We start from the raw sequence: 22,056 nt of genomic DNA on the forward strand, positions 1-22,056 counted from the left end.
TAGATAGATAGATAGATAGATAGATAGACAGATAGATAGATAGACAGATAGATAGAACACACTATACAGAAAGAGGAAAGTGTTTAAAATTGTATGAGAATTCGTTGCCGGTTTCACAGTATCAAACACACAAAGCGGCGCGTGTAAACGGGTGTGTACCTGCATTCCAGAGATGCGCCTATTGAATTCTAAGGGCCACTTTTATTGGCCTTTGGTGCCCAGACTTCAAATAGAGTCCCGGATATCCCGACTCTGTGTCATCGTGTCATTGCATTTCAAAAGCGACGCTGGACAATGGCCCGACTAACACCTCAATATAAACCTCGCGATTGACTGCAAATAAGTCCCGTGCTATTTGGGGGGCATGAGAGGGGGGCACGTCGCGTCTTACACCTTGTTTCACTGATGAGCGGAACTAACACTCAATTGAGGCAACGAGCGCTGTCTTCTGTGAGAGATCGACACGCAAACGAGCATGCATTCGATTCAACTAGCCTACTACACGCTGCTTACAGGCAACACGAATGACTGATACTATCTGGAGAAACTTTCTTCATTTAAATATGCTGTATAAAAGATTTGCACGAATGCAAACATGCATGCACAAACTAATATAGAGCTCCCATAATTTTTTTAAAATAACAAACAATGTGAAAATCACCAAACTGATGTTAAGAGCGCAGCGCGTAGCAGTTCAGTGCATGCTGAGCGCGCACCATTTACACTTTACATGTAGGCTACATATAAATAAACAAAACTATACCTTTACCAAAAACATGCGCTTATATGCGTTATTTATTTTTAATGCGTTTTAAAATTGCCCAGTTGCTCAATAAAAAGTTGGCAAAGTAATTAATTTCATATATTTTTTGAAGATATTACAAGAACAAGTGGATATTTATATTCCCTGTCTCATTTAAAATAGTCTCTCAATTTAAAATAGAAATGTCTATAAAACATGAGCACTTTCATGTTTACATGCATTGTGATCATGATTCATTCATATGACAGACAATAAAATAGAATAGAACACAAAAAACAAAAGCAATAATAGACCCTTAAATAATCTATCTACCATATACATAAATTTTTTTTTTTTTTTTTTTTATACATGTTTTATGTATTGTTTTTATGAAGCTTTAACACAGATATCATCTTTCAGAAGGATAAACTAAAATTAAACAGTTGGTCATGTGAATATTTACACCAGCCACATGAAATCGGGAACTTATAATTATAGTTAATAGTTGACAATTCTGAACAAAAAACATTAACTATTTGTAGACCCTTCTAATTCAAAAGTACACTGTGGTCTGAAATGTCAAAGCAAGCATGCATTCAAAATCTGAATGCTTTATTTTTTGTGCAATTAATCAGTTTAGATACTGGTTTTGAGTGCATTGTAAGCATCATCATATTGACTCACCTATCTGCATGACGCGGCCGAACACGGATGTGTTGTCCACCGTGCTACAGTTCCATCGCCTTTGCCTGAACTGATACTGACACTCCTTGATGCCCGTCTTTGCCCCCTCTCCGATATAAACCATATGGTCCTGATAGAGCTGGCAGAGCTTCCTCTGACCCTGAGACAGGCCCGTCAGCTGGCTGCACAAAGGCTGTGCTCCAATGATGTACATCTCCGGTCTTTGGATGGGGTTCATGGCTAAAGACCTGAGAAAGTAAGACCAAAGCACAGAACATCAGCCAAATACAGTGTGGACATCTAACCTGCAGCATGCATGACACAAAATCATTATTTATAGTGTAAAACTTAATTAGGCTATACCTATATCTTTTTTTTTTTTTTTTTTGAGAATGCAATAAGATATCGTAGTACGTATTGTATTGTTTTCACATGAATAAGTCAAACTCTAAACCTGCAATTCACTGCAATGTACCAGTTTAATTTCAAGCAAATTCATTTTTTTTTTTGTATGTGATATTAAGTTATGGGTTGCTCAGCTTTAATGGTGTCTGTAACTTATTATCAAATTGAAAACTGTTGGAAAAACCTGTTGTCCTCAGGACATGTTGCCTTGAATGCCCTTATTTACAAACAGTTTGACCATTTGTTGCCCAAGGTAAATATTGTGACAAAGCCTTCACATTTGTTCTCAGCTAACAGTTTTCTTATGCATTGTTTCATCCTTTCACAAAGACACATACCTCAATATGATACTCTTTAGAAATATAGATATGTAACCTAGATTAGTTTGCAAATACAATCTGATCTTACCACCATGAGTTGGCGACCACCAGCAGCTGTGAGTTGCAGACGATGAGAATCACTGCCAAAAGTAGGTGTCCTTGGTTCATTCTCACATCCATCCTTCCTCGTCCAAGAAATGGAAACGTGAAGAGCCTCCTCTGGGGAAACATTTAGGAAATGATAGTAATCCACTTGGAGGAGCCGCTTCCTTTAGTAACTTGACTAAAAAAGAAAGTCCAGTGCCTCTGAATCCCCTCAATTTCGCTCCAGCTCAGTTTTAAACACCAGCTGTGCGTAAAACACCTAGATAACCTGAGGCACTAACGGAGTCTGACATCTGTTGAGAATGTTCTTTTCAAACTCCGCTTCATAAAACGCAACGAAAGTGGATGTCGGTGCGTAATGGACATAAGCGTCACATGGATGGAAGTTAAAACGAACGATGAAAATACATAAGTGCAACTATGTGGTGATAGTCCAAACTCTCTCTCCCCCTCTGCCTCTGCCGGTTCTCTCGATATGAACTAACACCTCTGCGCTCCGATGGCACAACTTAACCCTCCCTCCTCCTGCTCGCACTTCAGCGCACCCCCTTCGTTTTGACGCGGATACAATGAAGAGGAGGAGGAGCGCGAGGGGAGCCGAGGAACTGGTGAGGAATTTGGGGAGGCCAAACAACACAAGAGGGCAGCAGAAGAGAATCCGATTCGCGGCAGAGCTTTGATTCTCTGGCGCGCAAGAGCGCGTTTTGCGCTTATGGTAGCCTAAATTATGACAACGCACGTATTAAAAGGAGCTTTTCTATGAAAATCAAAAAGTCAAAAGTTCACAGAGGGACATGGAATAAAAGAGTTAACGGCTTGGAAAATATCATTCTTCCATCAAAGTTCACATGCGTATAATCTCCATTCTTTTTAGCTCTATAGTTTACCGCAATAAATCCGATCAAGGGGGAAACAAAAAAATCGAAGTTTGACACGAGGAATAAAAGCCACGCATGTGATCTTTGACAGTTCAACTCCTGCTACCCTCTAAATCACTTTGCACATAAAAGACGCACTTGCATTAAACGCACTTGGGCATGAGATATCCACTCACACTTCAGCAACCAAGACTAAACCGGGATATAATGTGGGGAAAGTTTTATCAGCACACCCGTTTTAGACGAATTTACAGCTGATAACCAACATTGCAGACATAAACAGCCACATTGCACCCTATCCTTCAGAAGTGCAGTGTAAGGAATGCAAATACAATGAGTGTTTTACAGCTCCAGACTCTTGGAGAGGTTTGGGAATTGTAGAGAGCTCTGTGCCATTCCACCATCACCCCCACACCTCTTTTGAGTGCAGACATGTCAGAATTGGTGTGAGAGACGCCACTCAATTTCCTAGCAGTCTGTGCATGATAAAGCGCCTCTCCGGACCCTTTCATCTCCTCTAATCCACACGCCCAGCCATCACCTTTACGCCTCCCATCGCAGATCTGGGCTCGTCTCCACGTCCCTCCCTCACCCTGGGACCCTGACGCACAGTGAGCAATAAATTCTGGTTATTTTACTTATTTTATGGTTACTGTAATAATGTGGTTTCTTCCGTTTTTGTAAATGCAATGTCAAAATCAACGTGCAGCCTATAATAATTTCAAACACTAGGATTTATTGGACGATGATTAGAGGAATATTGTATAAAAAAAAAAAAAAAAAAAAAATCAAAGAATGTCTTAACAGATTGGCTTCAGGGTAATCTAATAATGCACATAAATTCATGTATTTCTTATTTTTAAGCACGACGTGGTTAGTGGTTCATTTGAGTTCACATTATTAGTAGTAAATGGTGTTTGCTCCCCCTGGTGCACTGATTAAGTAATTACAATACACTTAGACTCTAAAATAAAATAAAATAAAATAAACCATACACTATCTTTATAACATAGACCAAAATTTAGAATTTAAAAATGTTCCTACACTTAAAAAAAAAATAATAAATGAATGAATAAAGGTTCCCAAAGGTTTTTTTATTTTAATTTTAATTTTTTTACAGCAATGCCATAGAATAGCCATTTTTTTGGCTCCCCAAAGTTATTAAAGTTATTAATTCTTAAAAGAACCTTTAGTGGAATGAAAAGATTTCATTGATGTGAAACGTTCTTCATGGAACCATAGATGCCAATAAAAAACCTTTAATTTTAACAGTCTGTGAAACCAAAGGCCAAACATAATATATTTAACTAGTGAAAACTGCGTTGAATTTATGTATTCTGTAAGCTAGCACGTTAATTGTTAATCAGAAAACACTAAATAAAATTCGAATGGAAATTTAAAATGTAGCTATAATGATAACAAAACAAAAACAACTATTATTATAATTATTAATAATATTAATCATTTTCAAAATTCTGTTACCTATTATTAAATGCATAAAGAGTCTGTAAGAGTCCATATCAATTGCACACTTTCCATTCACAATTCAAAGTCCTGATTCTATCACTGCATCTTATCACATGGTGGCGCACTTTAGCAAGAAATGAACATAGACAGCAAAACTAGCAATTACATTTTCTCACGAGGTCTATGCAATCGCAGCGCAACCCAGCGCAATGCTAGTGTAATACACGACTGATGCCTCATGCTTATCAGTATGCATTAAGCTCTTTGTAGGTGCTAAGAAAAATATGCATACTAGAAAAGATGGATTTTTTTTTGGCGTTGCCAGAGCTTGTGTATAAACACCACTGCCTGTAATTTTATTGTATTTTTTTATTATTATTGTAGTCCTGTGAGCTCTTTTGAATTAAGACCCACTTCGATCCTCTCTAGCAGGTCACCTCTAACTGTGAGCAATAAAACCTCTAAAAGCAGCTGAGTCTTATAGATAAGTGTGCTTACATATATCACAAATGCATTGCTTATACATTACTCAATCTGCCTGAAATTGGTGCTAATAATACACATTTCAATGTGACCTTAAATGGACACGTTCTCTCTCTGTTGGTCTATTCTATGCCATCTGTGCCGCTGCCAGCTATGGTTGGTAAATGATGACATCACTGGCACGCATGAATAGAATCCGAGCATCCAGTGGGTTTCAGAAGCTGGATGCTGTCTTCATACAGGCTTTGCAGATTTGTACCGACTTATATTAGCAGAGCGGTTGCCAGTGCTGGCAGATCGGTTAGAGAATGAAAATTCTGTCATCATTTACTCACACTCATGTCATCCAAACCTGTATTATTTTCTTGCTCGCATGGAACACAAAACAAGATGTTTAACAGAATGTTAGCGCTGCTCTTTTCAACACAATGAAAGCTCCAATGATGACAAAATGATTATAAAACGTAATTTGCGTGCTATTTTCCAAGGTTTTGAAAGTCATGTTATGCACTCTTAAAAATAAAGGTTCCAAAATGTGGTTTTCGCAGCAGTGCCACAAAAGAACCACTCTTGATCCCTAAAGAACCTTCCAGTTTTTAAATGTGAAGTACATTTTAATAATCCAAAGACAATTTTCCACTATAAAGAACCTTTTGTAGAATGCAATGGTTCCATGGATGTTAAAAGTTCTTTATTAAACCATAGATGCCAATAAAGAAACATTTATGAGGTGTATTAGGAGAAGACCAAATATTTGAATGAATTTGACCACATTATTGACCAAATAAGCTTTGAGAGGTCATTTTGGTTTTGTTCCTCCCTCAAAGCTATCGTATGACTTTGTCTGGTATTGTCTGTATTGTAAAGAACGTTTTTTTTTTGTTCCTCACAGATGCCAATAAAGAATATTTATTTTTAAGAGAAGATGAATTTTTTGACCAAATATGACCACATTATTGTGCATATTCAAACTGCACAAATAAGCTTTGAGAGGTCATTTTGGTTTTGTTCCTCTCACAAAGCTATCGTATGACTTTGTCTGCTATTGTCTGTATTGTAAAGAACCTTTTTCCACTATAAAAGAACCTTCCGCAGAAACCTTCTGTTTCCATGGATGTTAAAAGTTCTAAATGGAACCATAGATGTCAATAAAAAAGTTCCTTTTTAAGTGTGTATGAAAAGACCAAACTTTTGACCAAATTGACCACATCATTGACCAAATAAGCTTTGAGAGTCATTTTATTGTCAATGAATGCCAATAAAGAACCTTCATTTTTAAGACCGTACGAGAAGACAACACATTATTGACCAAATGTGCATATTCAAAGAGAGCTCATTTTGTTTTTGTTTTGCACACAAATCTATCGTATGATTCTGTCTGCTATTGTTAAAGAGTCTAGTCACCATTCACTTTCATTGAAAGAAGAGTGAACAGAAAGAACATTCTGCTTAACATCTCCTATTGTGTCCCACAGAAGAAAGAATGACACAAGCCTGAGTAACTGCTGACAGACTTTTTGGGTGAACCATCCCTTTAATGTTTGGATCTGATTTTGAGCGATTATGTAAACAGCTCAGTGTCTGACACAGAACAGGAAAGAAACAGAGGTGAGAGAAGACAAGGAAAACACTGGAGCCGAGCAGACGGTGTGTGTGTGTGTGTGTGTGTGTGTGCGAATGTGCGAGCGTACGAAGATGAAGACAACCTGGCTAAAGCTCAGGAGAGCTCTTGAACTCTGTGATGATCCTCCAGTTACACAACTGCACACAAAGAGCTCCGGCGCCAGCGAGAGAGAGACAGAGGGACCGAAAGAGAAAAGATGCCACCCATACCAAAGATCCCGACTAGCATAAAAACAGCCACTAATCAAAACAATCTGCCCAATGCCTCGGCCTCTGTGCATGCAGAGAAAAATGAAGGCACGGAATAAAGAGCGAAAACTCTTAATCACACGGCATCAAACAGTCATATGCGAAGCAGCTTTCTGGCTGTGAATTCACAGCACTTATAATAACCAAAGTGTTCACAAGTCTGTAAAACTCGCTGCCTCCCCGTTGAGTCACACGTACTGTAAATGCCCCCTCTTTCCTCACACACAACGCCATGTGGTTCGGGGTACGGTGGAAATGATGGGGAGGGGGCTCTACACGTGCTGGGGGTGGGGTTAACCGGTCCAGCTGTGTTTCCCAGGGTGCTTTGCGGCAGCCGCTGGGAGATCAATGGTGAGGCAAGCCTGACAGATCTGTGTGCTGAGGTGTCTGAGCGAGCAGCCTGCTGTATATCATTAAAACTGCAGCGTCTCTCCATAACGCTGTCTGTGACTAACCCAGATAGCAGGCAGACTCCCAAATCAAAGACATGCTGGCTGCACACACACACACACACACACACACACACACATACATACAATGCGTCTCACTGCTCATGCTCTCTTTTACTGTCAACTCCGTCACTCCCACCCCATGTTGCTCGCTTTCACTCCGAGACATTTTCCTGACGTTCCCACTGTGCGCTCTTGAAATTCCATCATTTTTCCTCTTCTTTCTCCTTTAGCCCGTTCCACAATCTTTCTGTCTCCTTTCTGCCCTTCACCTCTCGCCTTCCACTTCCTTTACTCAGCGTATAGTCTCTCCCACAGCTTGTTTTGCTTCTCTTCTGCCATTTTGCATTTATTTCCTTATCCTACACCTGCTTCTCAGATGTTTCATACCCCTGTTGTTCCTCCTGTCGCACTCCCTCTCCTGTTATTCATTCACTCTGTTCCAGCCGTTCCCTCTCACTGTTCTGTTTCTTTCTCTTCCTGTAACTCTGCTTAGGACTCTATTATGGCTGTTTTGTACAGGTGTAAAAAAATAAATAAATAAAAAATATATTTATATATGAACTTTATCACAACATATTTTTTTATATGTCTATTTTATATATATTTTTAATTTCATTTTCTTACATTTTATACAGTTAAAAATTTTTAAAAGTATTTTCTAGATAAATTATATTTTTAATTCACATTTTTAATTTCATTTTTATACTATTAAAAATAATTTTTAGACAAAACTATATTTCATTTAATTTATATTCATATTTTATTTACATTTTTATTCATAATATGTTTATTCATATGTTTCTATATCCATAATTTTATATTTAAAACACTAACTTCATAACATTATCTTTTCTAAATATAATCTGTCTCTGTTTTCGGGACAATTAAGCTGCTTCAGATGCAGCTTCTGTGCCGCCTTTTCCGGGTAAAGCTGGGATTGTACCCTCTATTTCATTTCCCTCTCTAAAGCTGGAAGATGATGACTCATGCACGCTGCTCTCGTTGTGAAAGTGAACGCATGTCTCTCTCTCTCTCCTCCGAGCCCATATGGCTTTCTGCACTGACTGCTCAGGAAACCAGACACAGGCCAAACTGGCCACACATCAGTCACTCTCTCTCTTCTATGACGCATGCGGCCCCTCTCACTCTCTCCTTCCTCTCCGTCAATTTGTTCCCAGTAAGAAGTCTGATAGGACTTGCTGTAGTGTGGAGAACCAGCGGGGATCCTGCTATAAAAGCGCATGGGGCTGTTAGAGCTACTTTATTCCCTAATAAATAGATGGACGCAGCAGTCAGGGGCCTGTAGCTGCTGGAGAGACCATGTGTCTGCCAGGTTTCTGATGTGATGGCCCTGACAGCCGCTCCTCACCGGGACGGGACGGGTCTGGGGTCAGTCCCCCCAGGGTAGTGGGGGACACAGCACATGTTATAGATTTGAGGGGTGATGGCGTGATGGTATGATGGCACTGGAGGAGTTTGGGTCATATTCTTGTTCTTTCAGCAAACGCAAACTGAAATAAGCATCAAATGCATTAACATGAACAACTCATTATAAAAAAACGTGTCAACGGGAAAACACCATGTTTACATGATATTGTGAAATGGTCTTTTAAGATCAAAAATGCTAATCAAAAATCAGCTCGTCAAAGGGGTTAAGATGCAAATCAATAAACTAAAAAAGATTTTTCTCAGTTTTTACATCAAAGTTATTAAAACTTTTTTCTCGCAATTCTGAGTTTGTATTTCAAAATTCTGACCTTTTTCTTCCAATTGTTTATATTTTGCAATTCAGACTTTTTTTCTCAGAATCTAAACTGTGAGATAAACTCTGCAACAAAACGGCAAGAAAAAAATCTGAATTGTGAAAAGATATTACCTTTTTTTTTGTTGTTGTTGTTAATTCTGTGGCGGAAACAGGCTTGCATAATTTAAAAAGACCTTTTAAATGAAAAATGTAATGGGCACAAATCTAACTGCGATTGAGTTCTTCTTACCCTGTTTATGACCTTTCCGTCATGAAAGCACACAGTTGTAGGCATGTACATGACCTTATATGCTGTCAGCTTATTAAGCATAATCAGTGCAACATCATGCATGTCAGTGCATTCACTGTGTGCAATAACAATCAAAAATCAGCTCATTAAAAACCCACATTTTACAGGTTTACATGCAAAGTAATAAAACATCACAAGAAAACCATGTTTACATTAGATACATTTGGAAATGACTGGGTTCTTCTTTCCATTATACAAAATGCTACACAGTCAGACTAGACGCACATCGAACACAGTGACCAAATGTAGTCTTTGCATTCAAAGCAAAAGTCCAATTTGGTTTGGCGTAAACCGTTTCTGATAAATTCACACTAACATGACTAAGCAACTTTTATTAAGCACAGTCGATAAAATTGTGCATGCAGACAAACTCACTAATGATCTGCATCTACTTCCGTCTTTGATCAAAACAGCAAGATTACACTAGGTTTTACAATATTAAGCATTACTAAAAGCCATGTTACATCCCATATCTAATCATAAGATTGCTTGTGAGAAATATGTGACCCAGAACATGGTTACAAGTGACTGCAACCACAATCCTGCTCACTCATTACTGTGTTTTTGAGCAATGCACTTAACCCCAGGATCCAACAGTCACAATTAGAGCATTGCCAGATGCATTGGGTGAAAAGGCATTGATTAAACGGTAAAAAGCTCGCCAACTGAAAGGCTTGATCCTGTTTTTTGGGGTCAAACAAGTCAATGGATGCACTTTGCTCATCTGACCCTGGATGAATCTGTCTAGAGTCTGAGAATATAGGTTAGTTTCATATATAATACGCTTCCTTCATCTCTTTTCTTTCGCTTTACGTCTCTTACTCTTATCGGAGTAAAGTATGGGGGGTTCATACTCTTCCCAGGCAGCCCGAAGGCCGCTGCCAGCCTGGGCACAGTGCCCACTTCAGTCTTGGCACGCTGACAGGCCGCTGGCTGCCCATCAGTCCTCCTGCGCTGCCCTGGAGAGCCCGTTCCACTCCCTACCACCTCCTCCTCTCCTCCCTCTCCCCAGCCCCCCGTTCACCACAGGAAAGGTTTTATCACACATCAAAGATGGCAGACAATCTAGGGTTAATTTATAGAACCACAGAAAAAAGTGTTTTCCTAATGGTGCTATGAAGTGCAAACATGACTACCAAAATTGTGGTCAGATATTAATAAATTTGTTATTCCTAAAGAGACTTACTCAATCAATATTATCCCTGCAGTGATTTCATTAGTAAGTTCAAGAAAGGGGTTAATCGCTATTATTTTGTTTTTGTGAAGTGGAGTCAGAGGCAATTTTACATGTATTTTACAAATTTATTTTGGTCTCAAGATTCATTAATTATTTTTGATGTCCTTTATTTAAGATTATTCAACTGATACAATGGTTTTGTTTTTGGATTGTGATACTGGTTTAATGAACATTGACAATGCAATGAAAATTATTATCCTATTTGGGAAATATCATAAACATAAATCAAAATGTTAACATTTTAGTACAGGGATCAATTCTCACTAATAACTAGTTGCTTATTAGCATGCCTATTATTAACATATTGGCTGTTTATTAAAGCAGATATTCTGCATGACCATATTCTACATCCCTAATCCTGCCCAATACCTAAACTTAACAACTACCTTACTAACTATTAATAAGCAGCAAATTAGGAGTTTATTGCGGCAAAAGTCATAGTTAACGCTTGTTAATAACAAGATTTGGACCTTAAAATAATGTGTGACCATCAAAATATATGTCAGCTTGTCCAAATGACAGGCTACTTTGCATTTCAATTTTAAGATTCTTTAATTTATATAAAGTACTATTGTAAAGCTGTTCAGCTGATTTTAGTTGCAAAATGTTGGCAAATATTGTCTTGTATGGTTTTATTTATTTTCTTACTCTTTTTTTTTTTTTTTTTTAACTTTGTAAATAAATAAGAAAAAAAGAGAAAAATCTAGGATGATGTCCTCTTTTCCCAGACATGCCCTGGCTGGGATTTCTACATTTCCTCATGTATTCTGGCTTTCTTTTCCTGCTGATGTGCTCTTGACAGTCCCAACACATGTATTTATATTTAGCCAATTTAGAAATCCTGGCCAGGACATCCAGGGGGAAAAAAAGGAGGAAGTATGGTCAATGTATTTAATCAAACTCACACTCAAAACGCGGTTAGATAGGAGGTACAGAAATGCTCTTCAGCCCTGCTTACACATGAGCACACATGCCGAGAGAGAGGAAAGAGGACAAGTCCTCAAACGTGACCACACATACAAACACACTGGCTTGAAGCAGGCAGCTGGAGGGTGGAGAGGTCGGAGTCTCCACAGTCTCGGCCTGATTAAAACTCCCAGCACTGCCTCTCACTCCCCCTGGATTGATTAACCTGACCTGTATCGGATCAACCCCTCGGGACGCAAGCGCAGCCCACTTTCCTGAAGTGGATGAGAGGAACAGCAACGGGGTGGGAGGGGGCAAGAGAGGTAGAAAGGAGAGACACAGAACGGGAGATGGGCAAAAAGGTACCGTGCAGGAAGAGAAGGAGAACAAACCAGACCGGACTTGCAGGTCAGCACATCAGCGGCGTACTAATCCCTGCTTTCAAGTTCTGTGTTTCCGGCCCTTTATGCTTAAAACTTCTCTTTCCTCTATCAAACACAATACACCTTCTTGTAATGTTTAATTCAAATGCAAACAACGCATTTCTGCAAGAATGTATCAATTATTTAGGTTTTCATTATTGTTATTATGAGGGCAGCACAGCTGCTCGGTGCGCTGTCAGCAGACGGCTGTCTCTGAGTCCCAGCACTGAGACAAACAGCTCGGCTTTCTTCTCCACAATCAACACTCTCTAAAAGAGATACTCTCTGACAGCTATGGCGAGATGAACCAAAAATAAACGAGAATACATGCACACAGATATTCAGTGTCTTGCAAAAGTATTCAGACTCTTCATTAATAAAGTGAATTACAAACCCATTTTTTTCCTGTGTAAAATTCTTATTTCAAAGCCTGAAACAAAAGACTCCAAATAAATAATAAAAACATTAATTCTGATAAAATAATTATAACTTTTATCAAATAATTTAGAATATATATGGTTTACACACACACACACACACACACACATATATATATATATATATTATTGTCCTTACTTTAAAAGTCTATTAGCTTTGCCCTCTGTTGAGGAGTAATTTGTCTAGGCAGATTTCCTTTAGGTGTATTAAGGTTAGTTATTAACATCAGCACTGTAATTTAAAAAAAATGATAATGTCAGGGATTCTCAATTGGATTAAGAACAGATTGGACTATATATTTTTTTGTTCTTGAGATGTTATAGTACTAATATGGCTTGCTGCTTGAAACAGGCCCTTCTGCCATATTTCCCTGTATTCTTTCCCCCACTATCCATTCTTCTCTTTTAACAAGATGCCCAGTGTCTGCTGATGAAAAACAGCCTTACAGTGTGATGCTATCACCAGCATACTTCACAGTAAATGTGATGGGTTTTTTTTTTTTTTTTTGCTGTGTGGGCAGTGTTAGATTTGCACCATACATATTAGTTCAGATTTTAGCTGAAAGGTTTCATTTTTGCCTTATCTAACGAGAAAAACTTTTCCCAAGTCACAACTGGGTCAGAATTATGTTTTTGGCAAACCCAAGACTTGCTTTCACATGATTCTTTTTGAGCAATCATTTAAATGACTCAGATTTCCTTGTTTGTGCAGATATTTTGAGAAATTATTATTTCACGATAATTAAACCAACAATAGGCCACTGGGGCTGCGGCACTACTTTGTAGCCATTTTCTAAAATGCATTTGCTTTACTTTAACTTCTTTGGAATGCTTATTAGTCTTGATTTTCATGGCAGGTTCACAACCTGAATAATGATGCCTTAACTGTAGGGTTTCATCTAGAAAAGATGAAAATTACTTTAATGATTCAAAGGTAAAGGCTGAATCATTAAAGTGTATCTGAACTGTTTCTCAACTGTATCTGAACCAAATACTTTTGCAAAGATTTAATTTACTAGTTTGGTCACAGTATTATAATAAAACAATGCTACAATAAAAGTTTCAGTGATAATATCACAGAGTAAAAAAGGAAATCCAGCTACTTTAACTTAAAAACTTAAGTTCAGTTGCCCTTAAGTATTATCAAATTGGCTGTACAAGCAACTCCATCTCAATTATATTAATTATTATATTAAAATGATTAAAAAAATTATATAAGCTGAATCTCATTTAACTTTAAAAATAATTTGATGAGTTAGGATAATGGGAAAACGTGTTGCCATGATTTTTTTTTTTTTTAATGAAAAAGATAACACCGTACTTGCTTGAAGAATTTATGTATAATGAATTCATGATATTCATAATTTTTATAAAAATTATAAATTCATAATATTCACATTATGAAAGGCATTCATAATGTACACTGCACTGAATTATATATTTTCATAAATAATTGTAACCAAAGTTAAAATGCTTTATATTATTTGTAGATTCATCTGAAATTAGTTCTTTGTCATGTGTTTGAATGCAGTTTACCTAAGGGTGTAAATATGTATTAATAAATCTTATCATGTATTATAATTTTGGTTACAATTATTCAATTATGCATAATAAAAATATTAAAAATATTTATATAATGCATTCTATATAAAGGCTACAAGTGTTACCCAAACATATTGCATTGAATTTCACAGTAAAATAAATTGCATAAAAATGAAAATAAACAGGCTTATGTCAGTTCGGTAAAACAACCTTGATGGTTTATGGGCCTAAACACTTTCGCAAAGCACATTTTCACAAACTTCCCAAAGGCTGGAATCCGTCTTTGTTGATAAAACAGGCCTCTAAACACTCAGAGCTCATGACCTCACTGCTAAAACTTGCATTAACAGTAACCTCTCTTGTGGGTGCGGGACCTATGACATCTAGCACTGGGTCTCAAAGGCCCCTGATGCTGAGGGCTTTACTGTCTGGGTGGCTGATGTGTGTATATTCTGCCCTTGAGTCACACAGCTGTTTGAAGAACACTTTTTAATGCGTTCCTAGTTCCTCCCTCTCTCCAGGCCCGGACATGCAGCAGACTAATTCAGTCATCTCTCTGTCTGTTTTGCTCTCTATTTTGTCTCTCGAAGGTCCCAGGTGGGCAATGTGACCATTGTGCAGCCAAACGGCCTGTTATTGTCGGTCATGCTATGAGAGAGGTTTAGTTTGGTGGGGTTTTTGTATGTGTGCGTGTGTTTTGATGAACCCACTGCTTTCTGCCCTGTCAGTGTCTCTCCTCTTCAGCACATTAGCCTGGGCTGTTCCCTACGACTGCTTTGATGGTGAGCGCCGCAGGGCTCCGATCTCTGTTTCAGGTTGTAATTACTCTCTGGAGGGGCCTCACCTGGCTGTGGGCTCCAGGCATAACAGAGAGAACGAGAGAGAGAGAGAAAGAAAAGGAAAGAAAGTGGAGCTATAAAAGAATAGAAGATGAGAAAGGAAAGGTGGGGTAAGAGGGCAAAACTTAAAAAAACTTAAATTCATTGCAGCCAAGAGTCTGAGACAATAAAAAAAAAAAACAGTAATAATATACGTATGTGTCTGTGCATGTCTCTTTTTCTCAGCAAAGCTGCATTTATTTAATAAAAGATACAGCAAAACTTTAATATTGTAAAACATTATTACTATTCAAAAGAACAGTTTTTTTATTTTAGATATTTTTCTATATTTTTTTTTATATTATTCCTGTGATGGCAATGCAGAATTTTTAGCTATTTAGATTTTATATTATTAAAAATAATATAAAGAACAAAAAGTCCAACAATGCAATTTTATATTAATTATTCAATTATATTAATATATTATATATTTTTAATTATTAACATATTATACATTATTATTAAAGTGTTACAATATAATATATTATTCATATATTGCATGTATTTATCTATCATTTTATATAGCATATATATTTTTAGATTTTATATTTGTTTAGATTAATTACTATTAGATTATTATTAAACTGTAATTAATATATTCCTCTATTTTTAAGTCCCTGAAATCAGTGTTAATTTTACAATTACATTTTTCATGACTATTGGTATAATTTATAAATAAAAATTTTGTATTTTAAAATTATACAAGAACACAGAAGAAGATGGTTGGACTCAGTTTTACATTACAATAATATATCATACATATATTTTATGTGTGCGTGTGTGTGTAATTTTTAGATTTTATATTAATTGAGATTATATATTTAGATTAGATTAGATTATTATTAGGTTAAAATTAATGTTAATTTTACTATTTGATTTGTCATTGTTACGATTTGTAATTGAAAATGTTACATTGTTATGAATTGTAAACTAAAAAAATTAAAAAGCTGCATTTTAAAATGAGAAAAAAATGAAGTATTTTCACTAGCAGCCTCAGACTTTTGGACTATATATATTTAAACCAATACAGTTTTATATCTATGAAAAATGCAAACAACGTCTTTCACTTGCCTTCTACATCACACTACATATTGCTGTATTTCTGTAGAGGCAGCATCAAAGATTCACACTCTGAAAGACAAACTTTGCAGCAGAAAGCAAACACCTCACTCCGTCAGGCTGTCTATAAGAGAAAAGTGCACGAATGTGACACATACAGAGCAAAGAACTGAAACGTTATGGGAAAATAAAGGGATTTGCTCATTTTGTATCACTAGCGGTATTACCATTACAATGCATTATATGCAGGGAGAGTATTACATCATCGCCTGTTCTTTACACAGACACCGAGAGCATCGGCTTCCTGGTGTTTCCCCTGTAGTACCCCAACGGGGTTGCAGCTCCTAGGGAGATTCGACCTGATTTGAATAGAGTAACGTAGCTTCCCCTGCCGTAGAAGAAACTGTTGTCTGATTTCATGAAAAGCCCATTCAGCTAGCTGGATGTATGCAAGCGTTTGTGCGAGTTACATCCGCCAAAATCTCTCCTCAAACTGCCACCGCTTGCAAAACAAAAAAGCAGATTGGAGTCATACACGATTCCGTGAAGGAGCCAAGCGAGAGAGAGAGAGAAACTACAAAGTAGCCTAAAATCTATTCATGAGGTGTCAGCTTTCAACAGCATGTTGACACATGCCTACGTCTCCTAGGAAACGCTTGCCCCAAGCGCAGTTATCAGCGCAGTTCTGTGGCATGCAATTATCCAATTATCTCCCTCCCCTGAATCAGCACGTCAAATCACATGACAGATCTTTTTTTTTTTTTTTTTTTGCAAGGCCCTACAACACCTTCGCATTTGCATGTAACACTTGTCCTTCCAGTTCTCACTGCCTCCCATCTTCATTTTCACTTTCCTTCGCCGCAATCTTTTGTTTCTCTTCCACTTTAGATCAGAACATCCTTAAATGTTTTCCTTTTCTCCGTCTATTTTGCTTCCACTTTGTGCAATTTAGCCAGAATGATCATAAACTGTTAAATTAACAGCGCCGTCGCTCTGCATCTTTTTTAATTGTTAGCTTTCGCCTGCTTTCTAAATCAAACCCCTCCCTTTCCTTTCTCGCTCGTCCCCTCCTCCCTCTCTCTCTCTCTCTCTCTCTGCTTATTTCCAGGAGCAGCTTGAGTCCTGCTTTTGGCTCTGCAGGCCTGCTTTGAGAGTCTCTGACTCACAGCAGTGCAGTTCTGGAGCGGCCCTCCTCTCTGGCGGTGAGGCCGGCTGGAGGAGCCAGGGAGAGGGGCCGCTGTCACAGACCTCTCGCCCCCTTACATGCTGGGCATCGGGGCTCAGTGCGCATTCAGAGCCCTTCATCTGTCCACCATACAAGCCCAGGACCTGTCTGTCAGAGAAAGCGCATGAATTCAGCTCGACGTCAGCATGCGATGGGAGTCCACAGCACGGTTTTATTCCAGTAATCGGACGTATTTCAGAGATGATCTGGTTAAGTGGACGATAAAAATAAGAAGGATCAATGAGCGAGGTTTGATTAAAGTTTGAGACTTCACTGCAAAACCAAAGGCTTATCTTACTTAGTATTTTTGTCTTGTTTGTAGTCAAAATATCTAAAAATTCTTAAATCAAGATGCATTTAGTCAATAAGCAAAAAGACTTAAGATATTTAGTCTTGTATCCCTGAGGGGGGAACAAATCTAAATTAAGTGCATTTTGCTTAAAATAAGTACAATTATCTGCCAGTGGGGTAAGAAAAAGAATCTTGTTTTAAGAGTATTTTACTTACCCCACTGGCAAATAATTGTACTTGTTTTAAGTAAGTTATTACTTGTAAATATCTTTTTGCTTAGTAAATGCATCTTGATTTAAGAATTTTTTGATATTTTGACTATAAAAATAAATAAAATAAAAACTAAATAAGAAAAGCTGTTTTGCAGGATTTTTATAATTAATAAAGTGCATTTATATTGTTTTTTGTTTGTTTGTTTGTTTTTTGGCATTTTCACCTTTATTACGATAGGATAAATCAGAACTGACAAGAAGCGAAGTGGGAGAGAGATGGGGGCAGGATCAGGAAAGGTCCTCAAGTCGGGATTCGAACTCGGGACGGCTGTAGCGCAAAGGCACTATATGTCAGCACACTGCCCACGAGGCTTTCGGCGCCAACAATAAAGTGCATTTATAAATTTAACACAGTAAGAACATGAAATAGGATCCATTTTGATTTCAAGTGAACTTTCAGGCCCGTGAGCTACTTCTGAAGTAATATTGGATAGAGTTTTGTGCTTTACACAATTATAACCTGAACCAGTGAGAGCGGAAGGAGGGGGAAGGAAAAAAGTGACATTTATTGAAGAGAAAGAAAGAAAGAGAGAGAGAGAGAGAGAGACGTGTGGTGAGAGAGAGAGAGAGAGAGAGAGAGAGAGAGACGTGTGGTGAGAGAGAGAGAGAGAGAGAGAGAGAGAGAGACATGTGGTGAGGTAGAGAGAGAGAGAGACATGTGGTGAGGTAGAGAGAAGGTTCGAGACAGACAGAAAGCCGGAGTGGGGAGGGTTGGACTTGTGCTGTCAGTTGTGCTGTGCTGCATTTTCTTTTGTAAACACAAACGTGTGTGTGCTGCTTTTCTTCCTTCTTTCTGCTACACTCCAGTACCTTCTGCAAATGCTCCTGTCATATCAGCTAACAATGCCAAAGAGCCCACAGAGGGGGGCCTGAGGCCCAAAGATGGGGAAATATGCAAAAGGTGGAATAAAAACTACCTTACGTAAGACTGACGGGGCAAAAAGGCTAACTGTTACTGCCAGAGCTTAACACTGCATGCCTTTTTGTTCCGGTTATAATGAGACATGTTTCTTTTACAAGAAGTGAACGAAGGTATGACTGTATTATAATAGTTAAAGAATCATGACAGGAATAATAAATAAATAAATGGCAAGATCAGTGCATACATTTTATTTACATTTAAAACTAAAGAAATAATAATATAGCAAAATATAAAATTTTTACTATTTAAAATGCTTAAACATTTTACAGTGAGCCCTTTCTATTGTTTGTTTGTTTGTTTTATACACATAAAAAAAATCTGTTATTTACACACTATGTCACTTTAAGAAGTAACTTTACTCTAATAATAAATAAAACTGGAATAACAACTGCAAAAAATACCAGCATCTGACACGGAAGCTGAAGGGTTAAGGGTAAAGTGAACTGAATTGTAAGAAGTTGGTTTCCAGGGGAACTATTCTTACTGTTCCAGCTGAGTTGGGCTAAACCACTTTGCTTTCGAAAAGGGGGGCGACAAACACCCACAACACGAATTTCTTTCATTACAGTTTAGAGGAAAACAGAACACGGACGAAGACAATAACTACAAACATGTGCGGTCCTGTTTTATAAGTTACAGTCTGTTCTTAAACAATTTGCGGGGGTTTGACGGGTTTAAATATGCGCGTCTTCCCCGCAGCCGCTCTGTGCTGGCGGCCCTGCCAAGTCAGTTTGAAAAGATCAGACAAAGGCAGCAGGAAGCCCCTCGGCTTGGCAATGAGTGCGAGCGGAGCACAAACGCGAAACGAAACCTCACTCTTTTATCTGATAGCGGACTGAATTTATTTTCTCCCGAGGTTTGTGGCAGTTTTAGACATCTTTTGAAAATGTACGACCGTCTGGATCCCCGGGTCGAGCGAAGACTATTATCAAAGCGCCAAACGGGCAGCAGCGCTGCCTGACCGCCGATCGCTGTCGGTCTGAATCGGATCAAGCGTCTTTTGGGGGCATTTTTTTGCTTTTGAATCCTTCCTACACCGCTGAAAGGATCACTCGGGACGGAGAGTTGTCGATTTACACAGTTAAATGTAAAAGGAAAAGCTTGAGGAGCTTTCTAAAAGCCTTTTTTCTCTCCTGAGGGGACTACGAGCCGCGACGGTGACCGTTGGTGGGGGTTTACCGCCGTTTGTTTTCTTGAGCGCGTTTGGAAGATGGAGACGCACATCTCGTGTCTCTTCCCAGAGATTTTAGCCATGATTTTCAGCTACTTGGACGTGAGGGACAAAGGCAGAGTGGCCCAAGTGTGCACGGCGTGGAGGGACGCATCCTACCACAAGTCCGTGTGGAGGGGGGTGGAAGCCAAGCTGCATCTGAGGCGAGCGAATCCGTCCCTGTTCCCCAGCCTCCAGGCGCGGGGCATCCGGCGCGTTCAGATCCTCAGCCTGCGGCGCAGCCTCAGCTACGTGATCCAGGGGATGCCCAACATCGAGAGCTTGAATCTGAGTGGCTGCTATAACTTAACGGATAACGGCCTGGGGCACGCGTTCGTGCAGGAGATCCCTTCCCTGAGGGTGCTCAATCTGAGCCTTTGCAAGCAGATCACGGACTCCAGTTTGGGCAGAATAGCGCAGTATCTGAAAAACTTGGAGGTGCTGGAACTGGGCGGCTGCAGTAACATCACGAACACGGGCTTGTTGCTCATTGCGTGGGGTTTGCACAGACTCAAAAGTCTTAATCTGAGGAGCTGCCGGCATGTGTCGGATGTGGGCATAGGGCACTTGGCTGGCATGACCCGGAGCGCGGCGGAGGGCTGCCTCAGTCTGGAATACCTGACCTTGCAGGATTGCCAGAAGTTGACGGACTTGTCCCTCAAGCACATTTCGAAAGGCCTGACCAAGCTCAAAGTGCTCAACCTGAGTTTCTGCGGGGGCATCTCGGATGCTGGCATGATCCACCTCTCTCACATGACGAGCCTGTGGAGCCTTAATCTGCGCTCGTGCGACAACATAAGCGACACGGGCATCATGCACCTCGCCATGGGCACGTTGAGACTCTCTGGACTCGACGTGTCGTTTTGCGACAAGATAGGCGACCAGAGCCTGGCTTATATCGCGCAGGGCCTGTACCAGCTCAAGTCGCTGTCGCTGTGCTCGTGCCACATCAGTGACGATGGCATCAACAGGATGGTGCGCCAAATGCACGAGTTGAGGACGCTGAACATCGGCCAGTGCGTGAGGATTACAGACAAAGGACTGGAGCTGATCGCAGACCACTTGACGCAACTGACCGGCATCGATCTGTATGGATGTACGAAAATCACTAAGAGGGGACTGGAGAGGATCACGCAGCTCCCCTGCCTTAAAGTTTTGAACCTGGGCCTTTGGCAGATGACTGAAAGTGAGAAAGTGAGGTGAAACTTGGGGGGTTTTTGAAGGAAGGGAGGGAGGGAGGGAAGGAGGGAGCGAGGGAGGGAGAGAAGGCGGGCGGGAGGGGGATGGGTGAATTTCAATAGAGCAAAGTACATAAAAAGAGGCTTAAAATGCTGAATGTGATACATGTGTCAGTTATTGCTATTAACACACAACAAAAAAGTTGTTTTGTTTTCTCTTAACGAATCGCAATATTAAATCTCCTCCTCCCCCGAGTATCGCGATATTTTGGCTACCTCGTTAGATGTATTATATTGTTATTCTTAAGAAGAATGAGAATTTGTGCCTAGAAAAACAATCCCCTCCCCCTTTATCTCGTCTTTGGCTTAAGGAAAGCAAAAAGACTGAAAGAAAGGATGGATCATTCAGACTACCTTTTTTATTTCCCTTCCTCCTTTTGCCAACAAAAGATGTTTCAAAACAAGTCTATGGGTAGTTGACATCAAATTTCAAGCAGTTTCGCAAGCGTCCTGTGATGTGACAGTTCACCTTAAAATGTTTTAGATCTTCTGTAATTATTAAACAATGCCGTTTTGTGATCTTAAATTAATTGAGAGACTACATGCAATACTTGTGCTTTAAACAAATAATATACCACACCATAGGACCATTTAAAATTAAGTAGTGATTAAAAATGAGGAAAAAAAAAAATTGTGACCAGTCACAGAACTTAAAAACAACATTTCCCCTCATACATTGTATAAATGACAAGACTAAAATCTTCAAAAGTTCATGGACATTCTATATGTCAACTACCCTTATGCAAAAATACTGGGTTTGTACACTTAAGCTTTTATATTTTAGTTTTTGCTCAATTTTACAGGCCTGAAAGCCTTTAATTCCTGCTTTGAATAAGAGGTTCCCTCTGCTGATGTATTTATGCTTATGTAAGCAGATATTAATTAATGGCTGTTATTCAGAGCGTTGTACTTCAAATTGAAGTGAATTTTGTCCCTAAAAAAGAAAAAAACCCTG

The 22,056-nt window shown here is 39.0% G+C and overlaps 2 protein-coding genes across 11 annotated transcripts in view; one reads left to right on the forward strand and one right to left on the reverse strand.

Annotated features, from left to right (window-relative positions):
• wnt5b (wingless-type MMTV integration site family, member 5b) overlaps positions 1–22,056 on the reverse strand; it is a 312,897-nt gene that overhangs the window by 8,920 nt on the left and 281,921 nt on the right. For 8 of the 10 annotated variants that reach the window (XM_058772671.1, XM_058772670.1, XM_058772675.1 and 5 more), the window contains 2 exons: positions 2,240–2,370; positions 1,427–1,674 (listed from right to left, as the gene is read on the reverse strand). In XM_058772671.1, the coding sequence (XP_058628654.1) occupies positions 1,427–1,674; positions 2,240–2,370 (379 nt within the window). Of the gene's footprint in view, positions 1–1,426; positions 1,675–2,239; positions 2,371–7,492; positions 8,090–14,716; positions 15,269–22,056 lie in introns of those variants that run through there. The other 2 variants (XM_058772683.1, XM_058772682.1) reach the window with 2 other exon arrangements.
• Positions 18,663–21,094, forward strand: fbxl14b (F-box and leucine-rich repeat protein 14b). Its single transcript, XM_058772684.1, has one exon. The coding sequence runs from the start codon at positions 19,864–19,866 to the stop codon at positions 21,064–21,066; it is 1,203 nt and encodes a 400-aa protein (XP_058628667.1). The 5' UTR covers positions 18,663–19,863; the 3' UTR covers positions 21,067–21,094.

The sequence above is a fragment of the Onychostoma macrolepis genome, chromosome 04, assembly GCF_012432095.1.
Source record: "Onychostoma macrolepis isolate SWU-2019 chromosome 04, ASM1243209v1, whole genome shotgun sequence".
Taxonomy (NCBI): domain Eukaryota; kingdom Metazoa; phylum Chordata; class Actinopteri; order Cypriniformes; family Cyprinidae; genus Onychostoma; species Onychostoma macrolepis.

What these genes read in the sequence shown, in the direction of transcription:
- fbxl14b (XM_058772684.1), top strand. Translation starts at nt 19,864, where the DNA reads ATGGAGACGCACATCTCGTGTCTCTTCCCAGAGATTTTAGCCATGATT.